The following is a 20,840-nucleotide window of genomic DNA, read 5'->3' on the forward strand; positions in this document are numbered from 1 at the left end:
GACATTATGATTCGGTTACGAGTTCTATTGTGTGCCTTGTGCAAAGACTAGCACTCCACAATATCCGCAGGATACTCTTTATAAGAGCACCATCTCTGATACCATGTGAAGAAGAGTGTGAAGGCACTGGTAGGGTTTGCATTGAGAAAACACAAAGTGTATGACCACGACAGAAGCACAACGAGACAAACACAAAACCCAAAACTCAAAACTCAAACACAAACAAAAGAAAGGATAGAAAGAGCGCAACTTTGAAGTGAGTGAATGTTGTAAACGAACGTAAGAGTATACAATGTGCCCAAGGGGAGAGCAATGTATCGGAGAGTGCGTCCATCGGAGATGGATCCCAAGTGCTATGACAACGAGTCAGAGTGACAGAGTGAGAGAAACACCAAATCCTGATCACCAAAGTGTGAAGAGACTAAGGCCACTGTAGAGGATGATGCCTGATGATGTGGACGAAGCAACAAAACATAGCTGTGGAATGCCGTAGTAGAACGCTGCAGTAAAATGCCGTAGTAAAATGCGGCAATAAAACGCAGCAATAGAACGCTGCAATAGAACGAGGTGATGACAACAATCCCAAAGGCTGAATTGCCACGTGGTGGGAGACTGATAGTTCAGATCTGCACACAAGGGTGAGAAACCTGCGCTGAAGTGAGATGGGACTGAATGGGGGCAACATGTCTATTTATTGATGAGGATGGACCCTCCCAAACTAGGGTTTCACTAAACTCTCTCAAACTACTCCCCATTTTAGGGTTTTTATTAATTAAAGCTTGTTTTGGGGCTGTTTAAGTGGCTAATCAACATGGAATGCATTTCTTAGCTCAATAGATGGGTGTTGTGTACAAACCTTGTGTGTAAATTGAAGTTTCCCATATTATATTTCGTTCTCCATTTTAGTCTACTCCTCATTCCCCTTTCTTTGCAATGCTCTAGCCAGTGTCCAACATGGTATCACAGGTTGCGAATCTAAGCTTCCATGCTTGACATCTCCTTTTGCAATAAGTACCATGCATGTGCTGCAATAACACACTACCTCTCACTTGTTCTCATTCACTTGTTTACCGTCACTCTGTCCTTTGGTCCAATCCAGTAGGGAATCCTCCTCCAACTCATTATACCACCCTCCGTGCTTGGTCAAAAGCACAGGCTCTTCTCTCGTGCTGATGGGTCACCTCCTTCCTTGAAGGAAATAGGAAATGAACAAGAATCACTTGGACAATTAGACCCAATATCATCTTCCCCAATTGCTCCCAAACACAAACCATGATCCAATGACGATGATTGGGCTCTTTCATTGAAGGAAAAAGGGAGTGATCATGTCAAAACCTCCCTAAGAATCTTTTGGCATTACTTGCCTAAAAGGGATATTTTGTACATTTAGCCAAAATCCAACCATATAGATGACAATTGTTGCTCAAAAGCTAAGGTAGTTAGACCCACACCTAAAATAAAGCATGCACAGCTATGGGTATTCGTCCCACACCAAAGCCAAATCCAATCTCAATCCCAACACAAACCTCACCCCTTTTAACAATGGTAGTACTAGTCCCACGAGGTTCAAAGAGGGTCTTCCCTAGGGAGGTAGCACATTTTCTCCACCCTCTAGCATTGATGTTTATTAGTGGTGGCTGGCCACTAGTGCAATGGACTATGGATGATTCATTTGGTCATTATCTCCCCTTAGGCTTGTTTTCTAGGAGTTCTAGGGTATCCTTAGGAACCTTAGGGCTAGCTACATTTCCTTAAGGCTACCATAGACTTAGCTGCACTTTTGAATTTTTTCAAGTCTTCCACTACAACACACTTAATCGCTTGTTTTTTCACTTACTTCCACTGCATCTACACATATTTTAACTTTCACACAACACAAAAAGCATCTCAATATGAAACATGTAGTATAACAAGTTTCTCTTGCTATCTTTGTTGCTGCCAGACATACTTAGAGGCTGTCTACCGCATTTTGAGATCCATCACAATACAACTCACTCTTCAGCTCATACTCTCTACCTTGGTCATAAAGACATGGGAGTTCGAGGGTCAGTATTTTACATTTGCATAGTGTGTTTGCTACATTTGAGTATCATATATATTCAACTTTATTCATTTAGTCATTATTTTCTTCAGTGTTCATTGTCTCTGGGTTACCCTAACCCTAACTGTATACTATATTAGTCTGTGCTTTGTCATGCATTTATGCTTGTTATCTATAGACAAGTGTTTCTTTACACGGTATTAGAGCTAGGTACTTAAGGAAGAAACCTAGGCTTTTGATTGGAGAGCTCGTCATTAAAAACAATTTCACAAAGGGAAGATGACTCTAAATACTTCCATACCGCTTTAGTCTCCAAAATCCTCCATGCATTGAACTACCATGAGTCCATAGACTGCATGAGATTACACAAGCTGAGTACAATCTTATCCTTATACATCAAGCTAAACAACTATACTGGAAGGTAAACCTTTGGTATCCCCTTTAGATTTGGTGAATAGATCTACTGATTTTGCAAGTTGCGCAAACACTCTGTGAGACAAGTCATTCCACTCTTTTTTCTACCCCTCCATTTGCTCCCATCTCAAGTATACCTATTTATACTTCATCTTATCTTGTTCCTAATTCTTTGTAAGATTTTGGTGACACTTGAGAGGAACATGGAATTTTTCAATCAATCCACAAGAGTATAAGTCTCGCTAACAACCATTGTCAATATGTAAACACAAGAAGAGGTGCTTATAAGAAAAAATTTGTAAACCCTTTTGTACATCTCGTTCTTCTTTTTTATCTTCATCCACTTTTCAATTTTAAAGTCTAAATTCTAAAAAATCAATTCACTCACACATCATCATCACCTCAAGTAAATTTCCCACCCATCCTACCTACTTCTTCTGCTACATTACCATTCACCTTTCCTATACATACACCACTAGTGACTTCTCATATCACGCCAAGGGTTCTTCAAACGTAGGCACATCCTTTAGGACCTTTTCTTTTTTGAGTAATGCAAATGCACCTATAGGGAGGCTCAAACTCCTTACACACTTTCGGGCTTTATGAGTGGGACACCCTCCCAAGCTTTCTAGAGTGTTGATCAATTGATATCATAATTCACCTAAATGGCTTTACCTAGTGGACCAATTGGTTATGCCCATGTGCCTTGGCCTACAATTGGGCAAGGCTATCAAGTCCTAGTGCCTCCTCAAGCAACACATTTTGGATCATCACAATGGTTCCATCCGCCTTTGTGGTCTTGACAGGCCATTGGGCAACCGATGAGTATCCTTTTTCCGATGCCTTGGCCTCTCTTGGATGACCACTTGGACTCCCTTGGTAAGATAACTGTTATGAGGACATGTATTTTTGAAACCTCACTTAACATGTGGATTAATTTCTAATCACATAGTTAAGTAAATGTTGCACATGTGAGGTGTAACAAGGGTTAGAGTAATTTTATCAACCTTGGACCCAAAGAAATTATAGGATGTCAAAGACAAAAGTTGTTATAAGTTATGCTGCACGGGTACTTAATGGTATCTGGTGCCAGTTGTTGGCCTAGGTCATTCATTTAGCCATAAGTGTCAGTTGGTGACACTACAAGTGGCATTTAATGGTACCTAATGCCAATCTGATAGTCAAAGATGGTGCAAAGACACTCAAAATGGAAGTTGCCTAGCCAATTTAATTATTGGCCAGTTAGATTATTTTTCAGGGCACCGAAATAATTATTAGATTAATTTTCAACATTTAAAGACTAAAAAATAATATTTAATTATGGATAATGTTGGAAAAACCATTTGGAAAGACTATCACTTGTCAAACAATGCCCATGCAAGACTGAAGAACATCTTTAAAGATTGGAGAGAGGCATTTTAGTGCATTCAACCTACAAGAGAGAGAAAGGAGATTATGTTGGTCTGATCTACAGCCATCAGAGGATCTTTTGAGGCAACCAAGGGCAAGAGAAGACCAATCAATAGTGAGCTGACAGCATCTACAAGCTATTGAGACAAGGCAGCAGGGATAAATGAGTGATTTTCTTCAGTTCTTTGCATCTACAAGCTGTTGAGATAGGAGAGTAGCAGTAAATGACTAACTTTCTTCAGCTCTTCTTAAAGAAAATCTGAATTTTCTCTCCTCAGCATTCTCTCTCATCTCCCAGTCTTTCTACAGCCTTGTTCCGAAGATTACAGCATTGAGATCACCAATGGCTGAGAAATTTCAGATTTCTCTGCTGTAAACCCCAATCTGCAAAGCAAATTTAGGGTTTAGCAGTAGCCTCAGGAAGCGTGCAAGAAATTGGAAGCTCCAAGACTGGGATTCAATAGGGCTGAAGCTGTTTTCGGTCAAATTCAAGTCGAGGGACCAGCAAATCAATGAATTTTGGAGTAATATAATAAGAAGTTTTGGGATGATGCATTGTTGCCTATTACTTCTTATCGCCCCGTACCCCTTCATGAGCAAGTGGAAAAATATGTTTGTGGGCTACCCAAAGGAATCAGGGATTTTTGCATTAAATCCACCGTAACAAGTATGTCTCCGCTCATAGAGACTACCACTACATCCGATGCTTTGCTACATGGGAAGGATTCAAGCTTCCTAGAGAGTGAAGAGAAGCCAAATAAAAAGTTGTTTAAGGCTGAGAAAAGGAGCAGATCTGAAAATCAACCTGAAAAGAGGCCAAAACAGCAAAGAAAGGCTCTGTGTCTTCAATCCGGGCAGGGAAGGGAAAAAGGGGTTGAGAGATCTCCTGATGGTTGAGCTCCAGAGGTTGTGGGCTGGATCAAGAGCTTGGATTGAGTAGTAATGGCGGCCCACAGACAGAGTTCAACAGGAGATTCAATTAGGGTTTCAATGTTAGAGGGGAAGGGGTCAAATCTTGTTGAAGAGGGTTCAGCCCTTGCCCCAGGAGGCCAAGAGTGCTAGGGGGAAGGCCAAGAGCAGGAGCAAGAGGCAAGAAGAAGCCAGGGGCAGCAGCGCAATTTGCGCCGCAAATTGCAGCCACCCATGACATTGGTGATGTCTTTTAGGGTCTTTTGCCACTTACTTTGGAGTCTGTGCTTGTTGTAAATGGCAAGACTGACTTAATACAGCAAGCTGTTGCTACACCATATGCCCCCGAACAGCAACGTGTCGATGATAGTTTGCCACATGCAGTGGAAAAAGCAGTACAGCATGAAAGGGCTGCTGTAAATGCAGCCAAAATAGTCCCAAGATGGCTGTTACAGACTCTCCATGAGAGTAAAATGAATGCTCCTATACCTCAATGCACTAGAAGGGCTGCCAGAAATGCAGCAAATGATGCCGGGGGACACATTTGATTGATTTTACGAAAGTAGATGATTTTGATGAGCATGTGTTTATGAGCTCACTATTGGATGATGATGAGCCTACTTCCTTGGACGAAGCTCAGCAAGATGTACATTGGATGTAGGCCATGTAGGATGAGTTAGACTCTATTGCCACTAACTCTACATGGGATATTGTGGATTTACCACCTAGCAAGAAGGCCATTGGCACAAAATGGGTTTTTAAACTCAAACGCAAGGCTGATGGTACAATTAACAGGTACAAAGCACAGTTGGTGGCAAAAGACTATGCACAAAAGAAGGGCATAGATTATGAAGAAACTTTTGCTCCTACATCCCGTATGAGTACGGTGAGGTGTGTGATTGCCATGGGTGCAAATTATGGTTGGAAGTACATCAGTTGGACATTAAGACAGCATTCTTGAATGGGGATTTGCATGAGGATGTTTATGTGACACAACCTCCAGGGTTTGTCGTTAAAGGGAAATAGCACATGGTTTGTCGTTAAAGGGAAAGTTGCATAAAGCTCTTTATGGTCTCAAACAGGCTCCTCATGCATGGTACTCCGAAATTGATGCTTATTTGGCTAGCAAAGGGTTCAAAAATAGTCAGACTACTCCCACTCTATACATTAAGAATGAGGGGGGAGACTCGCTGATTATCATTCTTTATGTAGATGACATGCTGCTCATTGGACCTACAGAAGAAAAAAATGCAGATTTTAAGGCTGAATTAAAGCATGCATTTGCTATGTCAAATATGGGCTGCCTACACTATTATTTGGGGATTCAATTCACCCAAAATCAACATGGTATCATCATGTCACAATCACAATATGTGGATAAGCTATTACATAGGTTTAGTATGCAAGATTGCAAACCTATGTACACTCCTATGGAGCCAGGCTTAAAGCTGTCTATGCATGATGGTGAAGAGATGTCTGATGTTGCAATTTACAGCCAAGGTGTTGGCTATCTTATTTATCTTTGCAATACACGCCCTGACATTCAGTATGCGGTATCTCAGGTGAGCACGTATATGCATAGCCCACGGACCATACATTGGCAAGCTGTTAAGCGGATCTTCAGATATTTGCAAGGTACTCAGTCACATGCATTATTATTTCCTAGGGGGGAAGACTTGCACTTATAGGCTTACAGTGATTCAGATTGGGCTGGTGATGCAAACACTAAGCAGTCTACTAGTGGACACTGTTTCTTTCTAGGCCATTCATGCATTTCATGCATAGTAACAGGGAATGGCCATCCCGAGGCCTCGAAACGTGGGAACGCCGTCCCAAACGGATGGCCGAATGGGGACGCCAAAATGGAACGGGGGCGTCCCCTATCCCATCCCCAACAGTCGTCCCCTACCCAGTCCCCTTGTCACGTCCCCTATTAGGGGACATTTTAACATGTTTTTTTTTTGGGTGGAGTGGGTGTCTTTTAGGGGGTGGTTTTTTGGTGGGTTTTTTTGTATGTTCTTTGGTAGTATACATTCACCCACACACAAAGTAACATGGGACCGGTTTTAGGGATAGGGATGGGAATAGGAACGGGCCCATGGGGACAAGAATAATAGATTGCCATCCTCTGTTACCATGAGAGGGGACTCTAACATGGGGATGGGACTAGGACGGGAGGCTACAAAATGGGCATCCCCTATTACTATGCCCACACATCCATTCACCACATCACATGCATACATTTTCAAATGCTATTTATGTATGCCGTTCCCTGCCGCGTCCCACCCCCCGTCCCCGTTCCTTGCTTTTAGCCATCCCCCGGTCCCCGTCTCCATTCCCGTTCCCCAATCCATGTTACTATGATTTCATGGCTAAGCAAGAAACAGCCTACAGTGGCTACCTCGTCTTGTGAGGCTGAGTACAAGGCATCCTTCACGACAACAGTGGAATGTGTATGGTTGCGCAGATTGTTGGTTGATGTACATCTATCATTGGAGGATCCTACACCCATTCTTTCTAATAGTCAGAGTGCTATTGCAGTAGCACGAAATCCTATGTTTCATGCTCGCACGAAACACTTAGAGATGCATTACCATTATGTCACAGAGAGATGCTATGCAGGAGAGATTAGCTTGATGTATGTACCCACACAGAAAAATGGTGCAGGCATTTTCACCAAGGCACTACGATGCGAGAAGTTTGAGGCTTTTCGAAAGTCCTTAAACTTGTTACCCTTTGGTAATTGATGATCCTTGTACTTCATCACATTGGCACTGTAGGGGGGTGTTAGAATTTGCCGATTCTATGGGCAGCGTCCAATGTAATTTGTGTGGTGTAGACACTTAATAAAGTGTCAATGTAAGGTGTGTATACCTAGTGTCTTAGAAACTTAAAGTAGTGACACTAGGCTCTGAAGTAAAATAAACCTAACTCTAGTTAGTTGGTGGAAGGCTGGTTAGGTCAATCCTTGACCTAAACATAAGTTATACTTTCACTCTATCTTTCATTCTAGCAAGTACACTCTTCTCTTTTTGCTTCAGCTCACTCTCTTGCTGTCATTGTCTCTCCTCTCTCTCTCTCCATAGCTGACTGCCATTTTCCAACAATATGGAATGGTTGAGGTTCTTCAATTCTTTGCATCTACAAGCTGTTGAGACAGGGGCAACAAAAGTAAATGACAGATTTTCTTCAATTCTTCGTGAAGAAATTTTGAGTTTTCTCTCTTCTCAGCATTCTCTCCCATCTCCCAACCTTGCTCCAAAGATTACAGCATTGAGATCACTAGAGGTTGAGAAATTGCAGATTTCTCTATTGTAAACCCTAATCTACAGATAGCAAAAATTAGAGTTTAGCTGCAGCCTCGTGAAGTGTGCCTAAAATTGGAAGCTCTAAGACTTGGATTCAATAGGGTTGAAGCTGTTTTCAGCCAAATTCAATTGGAGCAACCTGCAAATCAATGAATTTGGAACATTTTCCATCTCCATCAAAGCGGGTAAGGACCAATTGATTGCTCAAATCAAGAGACAAATCAGATTGGAGAGTTGCTGGTCATTTTGGACATCAAGGGGAGTTGGAATACCAAAAGAGATTGGGAGAATCCCATTGTACATCAACTTCTTCTTCAATTAAGTTAAAGAAATACCGAAAGGGGCGCCAATATGGGGCCAACAGGGTGTCCATTATCCAAGATTCTGAGTGAATTTGCATTTCTCAGTTTTATAATAAATATTACTACTATAACTAAGTTGTAATCAAGAAATTACCACCCATCCACGGAACAAAGGCTTGTTTCAATAACCATCGTTTCTATAGGCTTTGAGCATCCAATGAGCACCCTTTGCCCAATGCCCTGGCTGGTTTGGGGTGGAATACCTTCAAATAAAAGAAACTTGGACTTGAGCTATCTTGATAATCCCTTGTTGTCTTCAATTTTGGGCCCTTGAGGTGTTAAGCTAAAAAACACATTATTGCTTAATAAACTCGTAATTATAGCCCCAAATTCAAAATTACCAAATTTTTATTAAAATGAAACCTAATCCTAGAGAGCACCTTTGTTCCATAAGCCAAACATTGATTTGGGAGAACCCATCCATCTAGAAATAGACAAGCTGTCCACCACTTAGACCCATCTTGTCTTGCAAATTGTTGGCACTTCATCTCTCCTATCCTACCCCATCATCTAGAGGAAATCACAGTTCAAGCTTGTTAAGCTGAAAAGGCAAGCAAAAGAATTCTAAGAATCAAAAAATTCTGAAAAACAAAAGCACAAGGCATGGACGTAGACAAGCAATTTTTGAGACACTTACACATTTTTGAAGAACTTTACTTGTAAAAATTGTTTGAAAGTCAGGGCTCACTCCCGTGTAAATTGTAATATATTTTGGAGTAAGATATCAATGATACGGCGCTTTGGCTCACTAAAGCTAAGAAGGCCAATGAAAAATTGGAAAGCATGCACAAAATAAGAGAAGTCTAGTTTTAGGCAAAAGAGAAAGTAGGATGCTAAAAGTCAAGCCAATGTATACAACCCAGAAAATAAATTGATAAGCTCATTCTTATGGCGTGCAATCTAGGAGAGCTCTCTCTTTCTTCTTACTTCTATCTTCTTCCTTGTATGGAGAACGAGGGAGAGGGAAGAAGCAAGAGAGTGAGGATAAGTGAGAGACTAGTGTGTAAAGCTCCTTGCCTCTTCATTCTCCTCTTTCTTCCTCTTCTTTGTGGAGCGAGCTTGGAGTGCTTGGAGATATGGAGATAAAGCATATGAAACCAGCCTTCCTTCTTGGAGAGGGTGGTAATTCTCTAATTAAGTACTTAATTACAACAATCAATAAATAAACATAAATTGAAATGCACAATTTACATTAATAATCTTGGACATTGGACATCTTGATGGCCCCAAAACTAGTGTCCCTTTCAATATTTCTTTAAATTTTATTGCTAATGGAATGTATACAAGCTAAGATACCACAATCTCCTTTGTTGTTGCAAAAGCCCCTTGCTATAATAACAATCAACAAGTAATTCGGACCATTTACCCCTTGACTTTTCACCCAAGACTTGCACAATTAGAGCCACAAACTAGCCAAATGCTGCCCCAATTTACAATGTGAATGGGCTGGCTGAAACCAACCTTCATTCTTCGCTAGGGTGGTAAATAACCTAATTAAGCACTAATTACAGTAATTAACAAATTCACAAAACTAAAATGCACACTTTACCATACAATCTTGGACATTGGACACCTTGTTGGCCCCCAAATTGGCGCCCCTTGCAGTATTTCTTTATCTTAAATTGCAAATGGAAGGAGTACAACTCAGATCCTCTAATCTCCTCTGCTAATCCAAGTGCCTCTTGCTGTCAAAACTAACTAGCAAGCCTCCAAACCAATTTGCCCCTTGGTTTGCTTGGGGATTGGTCTTCACTCTGCTCCTTGAAAGATAAACTCAGCCCTAAATCTAATATTGGCTAGCTAGCCTCTTGAATCTCCCTAAAATTCCTCAATTTCAACTATTGGAACCTCAATTTTGAGCATGTTGGGAATAAAGGGCCATCGTGCCTTTTATATATCCACGGGTGTGAACACACCCTTAGCACATTTGTACTTTCATACATATCTATCTAAAACCTAAAGAGGTACACTAGTCTTTTGTACCGAACATCAAAGGTGTCGTGCTCTCTCTCCTTTCTACTGCTCTCTACTCTTTGTGTGTGTTATCCGTCACATTCACTCTCAGCTCCGTCAGGCTCCATCAAACTGGTATCAGAGCTTAAGATTCTGTGCAGGCAATCGCAACGCTTCCCAGTCCATAGACATCAACAGGCAGCTGATGGGTGCTAGGCAACACGGTCGGGACCAGGCAAGCTACAACGGACCAGCGGGGCACTGATGCAACACACAGCTGACAGGCTGTGCGTGATGAGGCAGCTATGTGTGACGGGGCAACAATCGTGACGAGGCCATCAAGCAACAAGGCAAGCGCATGCACAGCAGTCGGGCAACAAGGCAGGTGCAAGCGCAACATGATAAGGAAAGACCGGCAGACAGAGCGGTCTGCAGGCACACGACGAGACAGGCGACCGGCAATGTACATGATTGAAGCGACAAGCCGGCGGTCAACGAACCCCACGTCAAGGTTTTTTTTTAATCAAAAACTTTCCCCAAATCTTTTCTTTTACCCCATTTTCTTTAATGGCGTTCACGCGTGGAACCACAGTTTCCAGATCTATGCAAATCTGGCCAGGAAAATTTAGGGATTTTCCCAGATTTGGGGACTTTAATGTAGAATTGGACAATCTGACTCAGAAATTGCAAAATTGGTGCACATTTACCTGGAAATTTTGGGGCTTTTCACATTTTAGTGAAAAATTTTCAATTTCACTAGAATTTGTGCACACCGGAACCGAGAAATTTGGGGATTTGTCCAGATTTGATGCAAGCAAGACACAACAGTGATATTTGTCTCAGAATTTGCAAGAATTTGTGATATTTTGCCTCCGACATTTGGGGCTTTTCATGTGCATGCAAGAATTGGGCTGAAATTTAGCCAATTTCTCGACATTGATGCACATTGGACCTTGTGCAATTTGGGGCTTTTGCTGTTTGGGCGAAATTTGTACGCCATTTGGTCACTTTATGTACATGCGGGTTTAATTCCATGCAATTTGGACATCTAGCACTTGGAAAAATTTAGTGGTTTTGCTGAAATTGCTCTATTTTGGCAAAATTGGCCTATTCTATGCATGTGAGAGACAGTGCATATGTATGGTTGATGCTTTAAGCACAAAAAATTTCGGACTTTTGACCGTGCGTGTCAAATTTTGTGCCTATGGGTGCATGTACAATAGAAATTGCAGCTAAAATTTGGGACTTCTCATGTAATGTGATGTATTTGTCCTTGGAACAACTATAATCAGTTGTGGAGTGTTGTAGCACAAGGTTTAGTGCTTCTAAAAATTTATTTGCAGATCTGAAATTTCTGCTTTTACATGGTCATTTATTGCTGGTTGGTACTTGCTTGTACCTTGGTCACTTGTGTGATAGTTTGGACCTGCATTTGTTGAATTTTTTTTTGTCACATCTAGACTGAAAATCATGTTTGGCATCAGTGAGAACAGTCATCTTATGCACATTGAAAAGCTTGAAGGAGCACATAACTTTGCAGTCTAGCAAAAACAGTGCTATAATATCCTGTTGCAGAAGAAGCAGGCAAGGCCAGTTAAGACCAAAGGGACAAAGCCCCCAGATACGGAACAGGAAGACTGGGAGGAGTTAAATGAGCTTGCACCCTCAGCCATCGACCTATCGATTTCTAATGCCTTGCTGTTTAACATTGAAGGTTTGGATTCTGCCTATGCTATTTGGACTTGACTGGAAGAACTATATGCCCAGAAGAGTGCCGCAAGCAAAGTTTACTAGTTGAAAAAGCTTATGGATTTGCGTATGAAAGAGGGTACAGCAATGTCTACTCACTTGAGTGAGTTTAACTTCATTTTCACCCAGTTGGTTGCCTTGAAGTTCATGATTGATGAAGAATTCAAGGCTACTTCTCGCTTTGCACTCTGCTAGAGAGTTGGGATACATTCAAGACTGCTATGAGCAATTCTAATGTGATCCTTTTGTATGTTGATGTAGAGAGTGCTCTACTCATGGAAAAAATGAATCGGCAAAACAATGTTTCCAGTAAGTCTTCCAGAGCTTTGCATACTAGAGGCAGATCACAGCAGAAAGGCAAATCTGATACTAAGGGACGCACTAAATCACCTGGTAAGGATGTTTAATGCCATCATTGTGGCAAGAAGGGTCGCTTTAAACATGACTGCTACAAATGGAAGAAAGAGGAAGGAAAGGGCAAGAAGACAGATGATAGTAAGAAAAAGAAGAAAGAGAGTCAACCTAAGAAGAGCAGTGTCAAAATTAAAGAGGTGAATGTAGTTACTCATGACAGTGACAGTGGGAATGATGTACTCTTTGTCGACATGGTGTTGTCCATCTTGGGGACAACTATGCATGTGACATTGTAGGTATTGGCAGTGTGCAGTTACAGTTTCAGTATGGTTATGTCTTCACACTTCAGCATGTATGGCATATACCTCAACTCAAGAAGAGCTTGATTAGCATAGGCCAGCTAGATGACGATGGATTTCATACCACCTTTGGTGATGGGAAATGGAAGATCTATAAGGGATCTAGAGTAATTGCCAGAGGTTGTAAAAGTGATATCTTGTATCCTCCCCATGTATCTAGTATGCGTAACCATGTTGTTGCCATGACCGAGCAGCCAAATGTTTCTTTGTGGCATTCCCAGTTAGGACACATGAGTCAAACTGGAATGAAAGTGCTTTCTCGTTTGGGTTACTTGCCTTGTCTTCGTTATTCCGATTTTGAGCATTGTGATCATTGTGTTTATGGTAAACATGCACAGACGTCTCATAAGAAGTCTCTTTCGTTGAAATCTTCTCCTCTAGAGTTAGTACATTCCGATGTATGTCAAATGCCAGGGTTATCTTTAAGGGGAAAGAAATACTTTGCCACCTTTGTCGATGATGCTACACAGAAGCTATGGGTTTACCCTATTCGTAGCAAGGACGAAGTGCTTGACAAGTTTCAAAAATTCTTGGCATTGGTTGAGAATCAGACTGATAAGACACTTAAGTGTCTTCGCTCTGACAATGGTGGGGAATATGTGTTCAAGCCTTTCAGGCATTTTGTGACAACAAAGGGATAAAGAGGGAGCTCACTGCCCCTCATAATCCGCCTCAAAATAGTGTAGAAGAGCGTATGAATCGGACCATTCAAGACAAAGTCCGTACAATGCTATCACATGCTGCTTTACCTCCTGGTTTTTGGGCAGAGGTTGTTATGATAGCAGTACACTTGATTAATCGGTCACCAAACAGGTCTTGGGGGGGGGGGGGGGGGGGGGGGGGAGATTCCCCAAGAAGCGTGGTTGAGAAAGCCACCTTCGCATACACACTTGAAAGTGTTTGGCTACGAAGCATTTGTGCACATATGTAAGGAAAAACGCAACAAACTTGAGCCAAATTCTTGCAAATGTATTTTCCTAGGATATGGTGATGAAGGTGAAATGGGGTATAGATTATGGGATCCCAAGAAAAGAAAAGTAGTACGCAACAATGATGTTATCTTCCGGGAAGATCGCATGCATAAATAGCCTGAAAGAACAGAGAAAGTCCGTAGGGTTGTACTCCGGGAAGAAATACCCTTTGCACAGTAAAATGTGCCTATTGTACAACAGCAAATACCTGCTGTAAATGAACCTGCAAATGCAGAAAATAATGCTGAAAATGATCAGCCAGTCATTGCCCATAATGATGAGCCATTGAATGTGCAGGAACAGCCAGGACAACAAGCTGTTAATGCTGTTTTGCAAGCTGAAATGCCAAAACAGCAAGCTGAAAATGGAAATTTGCAGGCTCAATAGCCAGTAAACAATGATCATTGAGTTAGGAGATCATCTAGGGCTACTAGACAACCTGATAGATTCGCTCCTGGTGCAAACAATGTGGCTGATTATGTCATGTTGACAGACTATGGTGAACCATCTTGCTTCAAGGAAGCAATGGAAAGACAGGAAAGCAAGAAATGGTATAAATCCATGTTGTCAAAGATGGAATCTCTTGAGAAAAATGGAACTTGGGACTTGGTGCAATTGCTTAAAGGGCAGAAAACTCTTCCATGCAAATGGGTTTACAAGATGGTCACTTCTGGTTCCTTGCCAAAGTACAAAGCAAGATTAGTTGCGAAGGGGTATAAGCAGGAACATGGGGTTGACTTTGATGAGATCTTCTCTCCTGTAGTCAAGATGACTACATTGAGAACCATTTTAGGCTTGGTTGCAACTAGTTATGGAGCTCGTATAGATGGATGTAAAGACTGCATTCTTACATGGTGATCTGCATGAAGACATATATATGCAACAGCCTAAAGGGTTTGTGGCACAAGGAAAAGAGAAGATGGTATGTAAACTCAAAAGGAGTTTGTATGGGCTGAAACAAGCACACAAAGAATGGTATCATAAGTTTGATACATTTATGCAATCTCAAGGTTTTCATAGAAGTCAAGTGGATCACTGCTTGTACACCAAGAAGACAGTAGATGGCAGCCTGACTATCTTGGTTCTATATATTGATGACATGCTGATTGCTGGTGGCAGGGATACTCATGCCTTGGACTCATTGAAGCAAAGTGAACTTGGTGATGCAAATCACATTCTTGGCATGCAAATATTCAGAGATAGGTCAAAAGGATTACTCTATCTATCTCAGTAGGAGTATATCTCCAAGGTTTTGCAACGTTTCAATATGGAGAGGGGAAAAACAATTGGGATTCCATTGCCTCCATATGTGAAACTCAGTGCAGAGGACAGGCCTACATCTGATGATGAGAAGGCTGAAATGGCCAAGATACCATATGCTTCATCTGTTTTGGCAGTTTGATGTATGCTATGGTTACTACACGTCCTGACATTGCCTTTGCAGTGGGAGTGGATAGCAGATACATGGCAAACCCTGGTAAAAAGCATTGGGAAGCAGTGAAAGGTATTATGAGATACCTCATAGGCACAAAGGATTTGTGCATCTGCTTTGGAAAGCAGAAGGCATCTATCGTTGGCTTTACGGATGCAAACTATGCTGGTCTGCGGATTGTAGAAAGTCCACCTCTAGATATGCGTTTACCTTCACAGGAGGAGCAATCTCTTGGATCTCCAGATTACAAAAGTGTGTTGTATTGTCTACTACAGAGGCAGAGTATGTGGCTGCCACTGAGGCATACAAGGAGGCTTTATGGCTTTCACGTCTGGTGAGAGAGCTTGGCATTTTAGAGTTACCTATTCTCCATTGTGATAGTCAGAGTGCTATCATGCTGGCACGGAATCCCGTCTTTCATGCAAAGACGAAGCACATACAGGTGAAGTATCACTTCATTAGAGATGTACTTGACAGCAAGAGCATTGAGCTTGTCAAAGTGCATACAGATGATAATCCTGCAGATCTTCTCACGAAGGTTCTTCTAGTAGAGTGGTTTGCTCATTGCCGACAGATGATGGGAGTCGGATAGGTATATGTATTTCAGCTTTGTACATACCTAGACTTAGTTGATTCTTTTCTCCTCTTAAGGCACATTGCCTTTAGGTGGGAGGTTGTTGGGAATAAAGGGCCATCGTGCATTTTATATGTACAAGGATGTGAACACACACTTAGCACATTTGTACTTTCATATATATCTATCTAAAACCTAAAGAGATACACTAGTCTTTTGTACCAAACATCAAAGGTGTCGTGCTCTCTCTCCTTTCTACTGCTCTCTACTCTCTGTGTGTGTTATCCATCGTGTTCACTCTCAGCTCCGTCAGGCTCCATCAGAGTAGCATCCCAAGGTAGCTGTCAAACACTAATTTTTGCTGTAAATTAGGATTTAAAGCAGAGATTGATTGATATATCTTCCTCTGATAGCTCAAACTACTAAAAAATGCTAAGATAACTTGAGATATAGATGGGGGATGAGAGAGAATACTGTAGAGAGAGAAATTTCAGAGTTTCATCGCAAGAAGAGTTAAAAAGTTGCTGCCGCCTTGATCAAATAGCCATGGAAGCTGTCACCTATAACTTAGGACCACCAGAAAGACCGATGCCCTCTCCTATATGCGGTCATCTACAGCAAAAGGATATTGGGCTGTTGTCACATGCTCCTGAAGGGTACCAAACTGCTATCGCTTGCTGTAGGACTAATCCCTGGTGGCTGCAAATCATATCAGCTGTCTCTTCTTACTCTCTAATAATCTTCTTTTCTCTCACAATGGCTGGAATAGACTCCACCAACCCCTAAAAACGTTTTTTCCACTTGCATGGGTAAGTTTTGCCTAGTGGCAACCTTTTAATCCCATTTTCTAACATTATCCAACTTATTAAATTAATTTTCAAAATATTAACTCTGAAAGTTAATTCGATAATTATTCTAATGCTTAAAAATTTAATTTCACTTGTCAATAATTAAATTGGCTAGACCGATTTGTCTTCCAAGTATCCCTGAGCATTTATTGATCCTTAGATTGTCATTAATTAATTAATTAATTAATATCTACTCTCTAATGTCACCGCCACTAACATTAGTCTCCAAGAAATTAGTCTAGGCCCATATCTGATACCGAGTACCACCTAGTGCCTATTAGACATAACTTATTACAACTTTTGTCTTTGGCATCCATTGCATCCTCGGGATCCTTGGCCTATTACCTTGAAATAATTGCCATGTGCATCACACATGCTAAATAACCTTGCACATTTGATTAATAATTTAATCAAATGTTATTAGCAAGATTAAAGCATTTCAAAATTTCACGTCCCCGTGAGATAGACCATGCTCAAAAAATTAATCTCACTAGCCAATAATTAAATTGGCTAGACCAATTTGTCTTTCAAGTATCCCAGAGCACTTATTGAACCTTAGGTCGGTATTAATTAATTAATTAATGCCTACTCTCTAATGTCACTACTAACATTAGTGGCCAATAAATTAGTCTAGGCCCAAATCTAACACCGAATACCACCTAGTACCTGTCAGACATAACTTATTACAAATTTTTTCTTTGGCATCCACTGCATCCTTGGGAGCCTTGGCCTATTACCATGAAATAATTGCCATGTGCATTGGCACCTAAGGATAGGTCATGTGAGCTAAAGAAGCCCTAAAGCCTATATGAAGATCTAAAGAAATTTGTGACACCATATCAAGACCATAATGCCACATCACACATCCATTTAAGGGGTGCCTTGATTAGACACCACACCGTAGGATCCCAAGATGGGGTCTAAGACATTATAAGTTAGATGTGCATCACTTGTGCAAACTTCACTTTTCATGATAGCGGCATTGGATACTTGTTACAAGAGCACAATTCTAATACCATGTGAAGACATGGCAGGATTTGCAAAGAAAGAGTGTATAAACACAATTAACACATGGTGAACTTAGAGAAGAGCACAAAAGAAGAAGGAGATTGAAGAATGAACAAATACTAAACGAATGAATGATGAACAAATGAGATACAACTAAGGGCAAAGGAGTAAAGGCTGTCCAACAATCACTCTCCCTCATGGGAGCAGGCTGCCTACAGTACACATTACAAAGCATCCATCTACTTTTTGAATATTAAGCACCATATGATTGCTAAAAAGGCTGCTTTAATACTTGACACAAAATAACATATGACTTTAATGCCCACATCTAGATGAGGTGTTCACCAACTTCATTAAGTGTGCATGAAATGATGTTCTTATACCGCTTGACTTAACACCTTTTTTTCCCATTAGACCCACACACCCAAACCTCCACAAGGGGAAGCACCTCACCTCCAAATATTTGTCATGAAACAATATAGGCATCTCCTTTGGACAATAAGGATAATCTGCTAGTCAAGTAAATGGTGGAGCTGGATCACAATTGGGATCCTCCTCCTCGAGCCACCTGCCAAGGAGGAGGGTTCACCTAAGTGTTCAATGAACAAGTGCCTTGACATGTGAGCATATGTGTCCTTACCCATGATGCACCTTTTGGGGCTTGAACCCACAACCTCTAGGTTACGAATCACAAGCTTTACCACTAGAACACGACTTTCATTGACTTTCTCCAAACAATTAGCAGAGGCACATGAGAAGGTAGATGGCCACTATACTGCAAATGCAGTTGATATGCCATCTTTTCAGTGGGCAAGACACATTTAACATTTACTCATGCATCAAAAGACTCACTTAGAGGGGAGTTCCTGCAGAACTGGAAGACTTTCCACCAGCACGTCCTCTTCAGGCTGAGAGATTGGCAATTTGCCAAACAAACCCAGGGTCTCTACTTTGCCTTTTTATTTTCTTATTGCAACCAAAGTGTGTAACCTTCATATCCCTCAACCTAGGATGTAGACAGATGGCAATCAGGTTTGGCACCTAGATAATTCTCTCAAATGGTGCTAAAAATCTCTCAACCATATGGCATACTGACTCTTTAACAAAAGGTTTCCTTATGATGATGGCCCATAGAAGCCCGACCAATTGGTAGTTTGCTGGCAGAACCACATATAGCTCCCTCCACATGCAAAAGATGTTTGCATCTGCATACAACAGTCTCTCACATGCCTAAGTATTTTGAAAATCAACAAGAAATTTTCTTCAAAAACTATTGTAATACATGATGCCCACCTTCCAAGCAGATCCTTTGGTCGTTATTTTTCCCTTTTGGGAGATTGATGCATCAATTAGTAGTATATTGTCTCTTGGTGGAATGGACTTATTGGGCACTATGCACCATCTATAACCATGCCTATAACCACCGTATCTTCTCTCAAGCTGCATTTCCATGTCACATTCTTACAAAGGTTCCCCGTTCTTACTCTCTATAACTCACGTGATTGTTGATAATGGCCACCCTAACATAGGTTGCTCACGACTGTACAATGGATATTTCCCCTAAACATAGGTAGTGCTGTGGCACGAAGAAAAGAAAGACTCGACTTTCAGCAGATAATTGCAGCCAATTAGTTCTCAAAACACAGGAAATCATAACCCTTGCAAGAATAAAATGGTCATCATATTACTACCAACATCAGAACAGTCAGCTGTGCAACAATTTCTAGATTTATTATCTTTCTTAGGGTCACAAGGCCCCTTCTGGACTAAATGAGATCCAATCTTGTATAGCAGTGCTCTCAACCCCGGAAAAGAAAGAAGAAAAGACTGTGTACTCGGCAAATAATGCAACCAATCAGGCGTCAAAACGAAGGAAATCGTTTCAACAGATGATTGCAACCACTTAGCATTTCAAAACACAAGAAATCACAAACCTGGCAAGGGCATGATGCAGGATATCTGGAGGAATCTGCAAATGTGCTGCGCAGGCCAAGTGCCAGAGCAGCCATAGGAGCTCCAGGGGCATCACAGACCCCTTTCGCAGGGTGTGAGGCTTGGCAATCAAGCGGACTTCTGGTGTCAACCCGTCATAATTTCAGTGCAATGAGCAAGAATGGATCGCCTATACAAGAAGAAAGAAAGATTCCCCATTAGCGTTAGTGGCAGACCAGCCGATCGGTTGCCGCCACGTGTCAGCAATACTGTGAGTGTTGGGATTCTTCTACCTGGTTTTTTTTCCTTTCTTTTTTAGCATCAATGAAAAAGAAAAAAACAAAACCACTATAATTTTGTCCGGCCACTAAGATTTTTGACCATTTTTTAATGGGCGCATCAATCACTTCCAAAGATCCAATGACCCCACACCAACGACGATAGCCCCATTGGTTGGAAGTGTGTGAGAGTTATCTTAGGCCGGTTACGCACCACGAGTTTGCTGCCCGCCCACTATCAAAACTCAAGGAAATAGGCACCAGCTCTTTACACACCAAAACAGTTGTTCACTATCAAAAGTACCTATGCGGGGGTACGGTAAGGGGGCCAAAAAGGTAGCATCCCCAAAACAATGTCATTTTTAGCAAACGGTAGGGCCCCTTTTATGTCAAATTGGACACATGAGAGCATGGGCAATGTCATCCTTTTGGAAAACTACATGGCACACAAAAGAGAAACGAGAGGATCGAGAAGAGTTTCACATCCGCCCTTTTCTCCTTGGTGTGCTTGCCAGTCATCATCGTGTTCTTCTTCTGGTCTTCCACAATGACTGTTCCTCCTTTGGCCCACATCTTCTTCCTCATCATGCACACACCATGAGAATGTTAAGAAAAGGTCTCTCACACAAGCAAATCTACAATGAAATACACAAATATACAACATGTAATACCTACATCATAACGACGTCTTCTTATTTTGAATTCAAAAACCTACTAATCAAATATTAGTGGGCACCAATATATCAATCTCCAAACCCCCCCTCCTCCCCCCCCCCCCCCCCCGCCTATAAAATATATGCCTACCACCAAGTAACACATCAATTCTTGCTTGTTATTGCTACACACTCTACCTTACTCACTCAAAGGTCCTATCACTCTTCATCTTATGATTATGTGTACCCATGTGTACTTGGAGCTTCTGCCATGTCTTTTTCATC

General features: G+C 41.4%; 1 protein-coding gene across 2 annotated transcripts in view; it reads right to left on the reverse strand.

Annotated features, from left to right (window-relative positions):
- Nucleotides 1–19,822, reverse strand: part of LOC148030560 (DUF1997 family protein, putative (DUF1997)) — a 97,277-nt gene extending 77,455 nt beyond the window's left edge. The window contains exon 1 of one of the 2 annotated variants that reach the window (XM_087686910.1): nucleotides 19,627–19,822. In XM_087686910.1, the coding sequence (XP_087543036.1) occupies nucleotides 19,627–19,701 (75 nt within the window). In that variant the 5' untranslated portion in view covers nucleotides 19,702–19,822. The remainder of the gene's footprint in view (nucleotides 1–19,626) is intronic. The other variant, XM_087686911.1, reaches the window with a different exon arrangement.
- Between the last annotated feature and the right edge of the window lie 1,018 nt (nucleotides 19,823–20,840).

The sequence above is a fragment of the Lygodium microphyllum genome, chromosome 10 (genome assembly GCF_053477565.2).
Source record: "Lygodium microphyllum isolate KBCC chromosome 10, Lygodium_microphyllum_v1.1.10, whole genome shotgun sequence".
NCBI classification, from domain to species: Eukaryota; Viridiplantae; Streptophyta; class Polypodiopsida; order Schizaeales; family Lygodiaceae; genus Lygodium; species Lygodium microphyllum.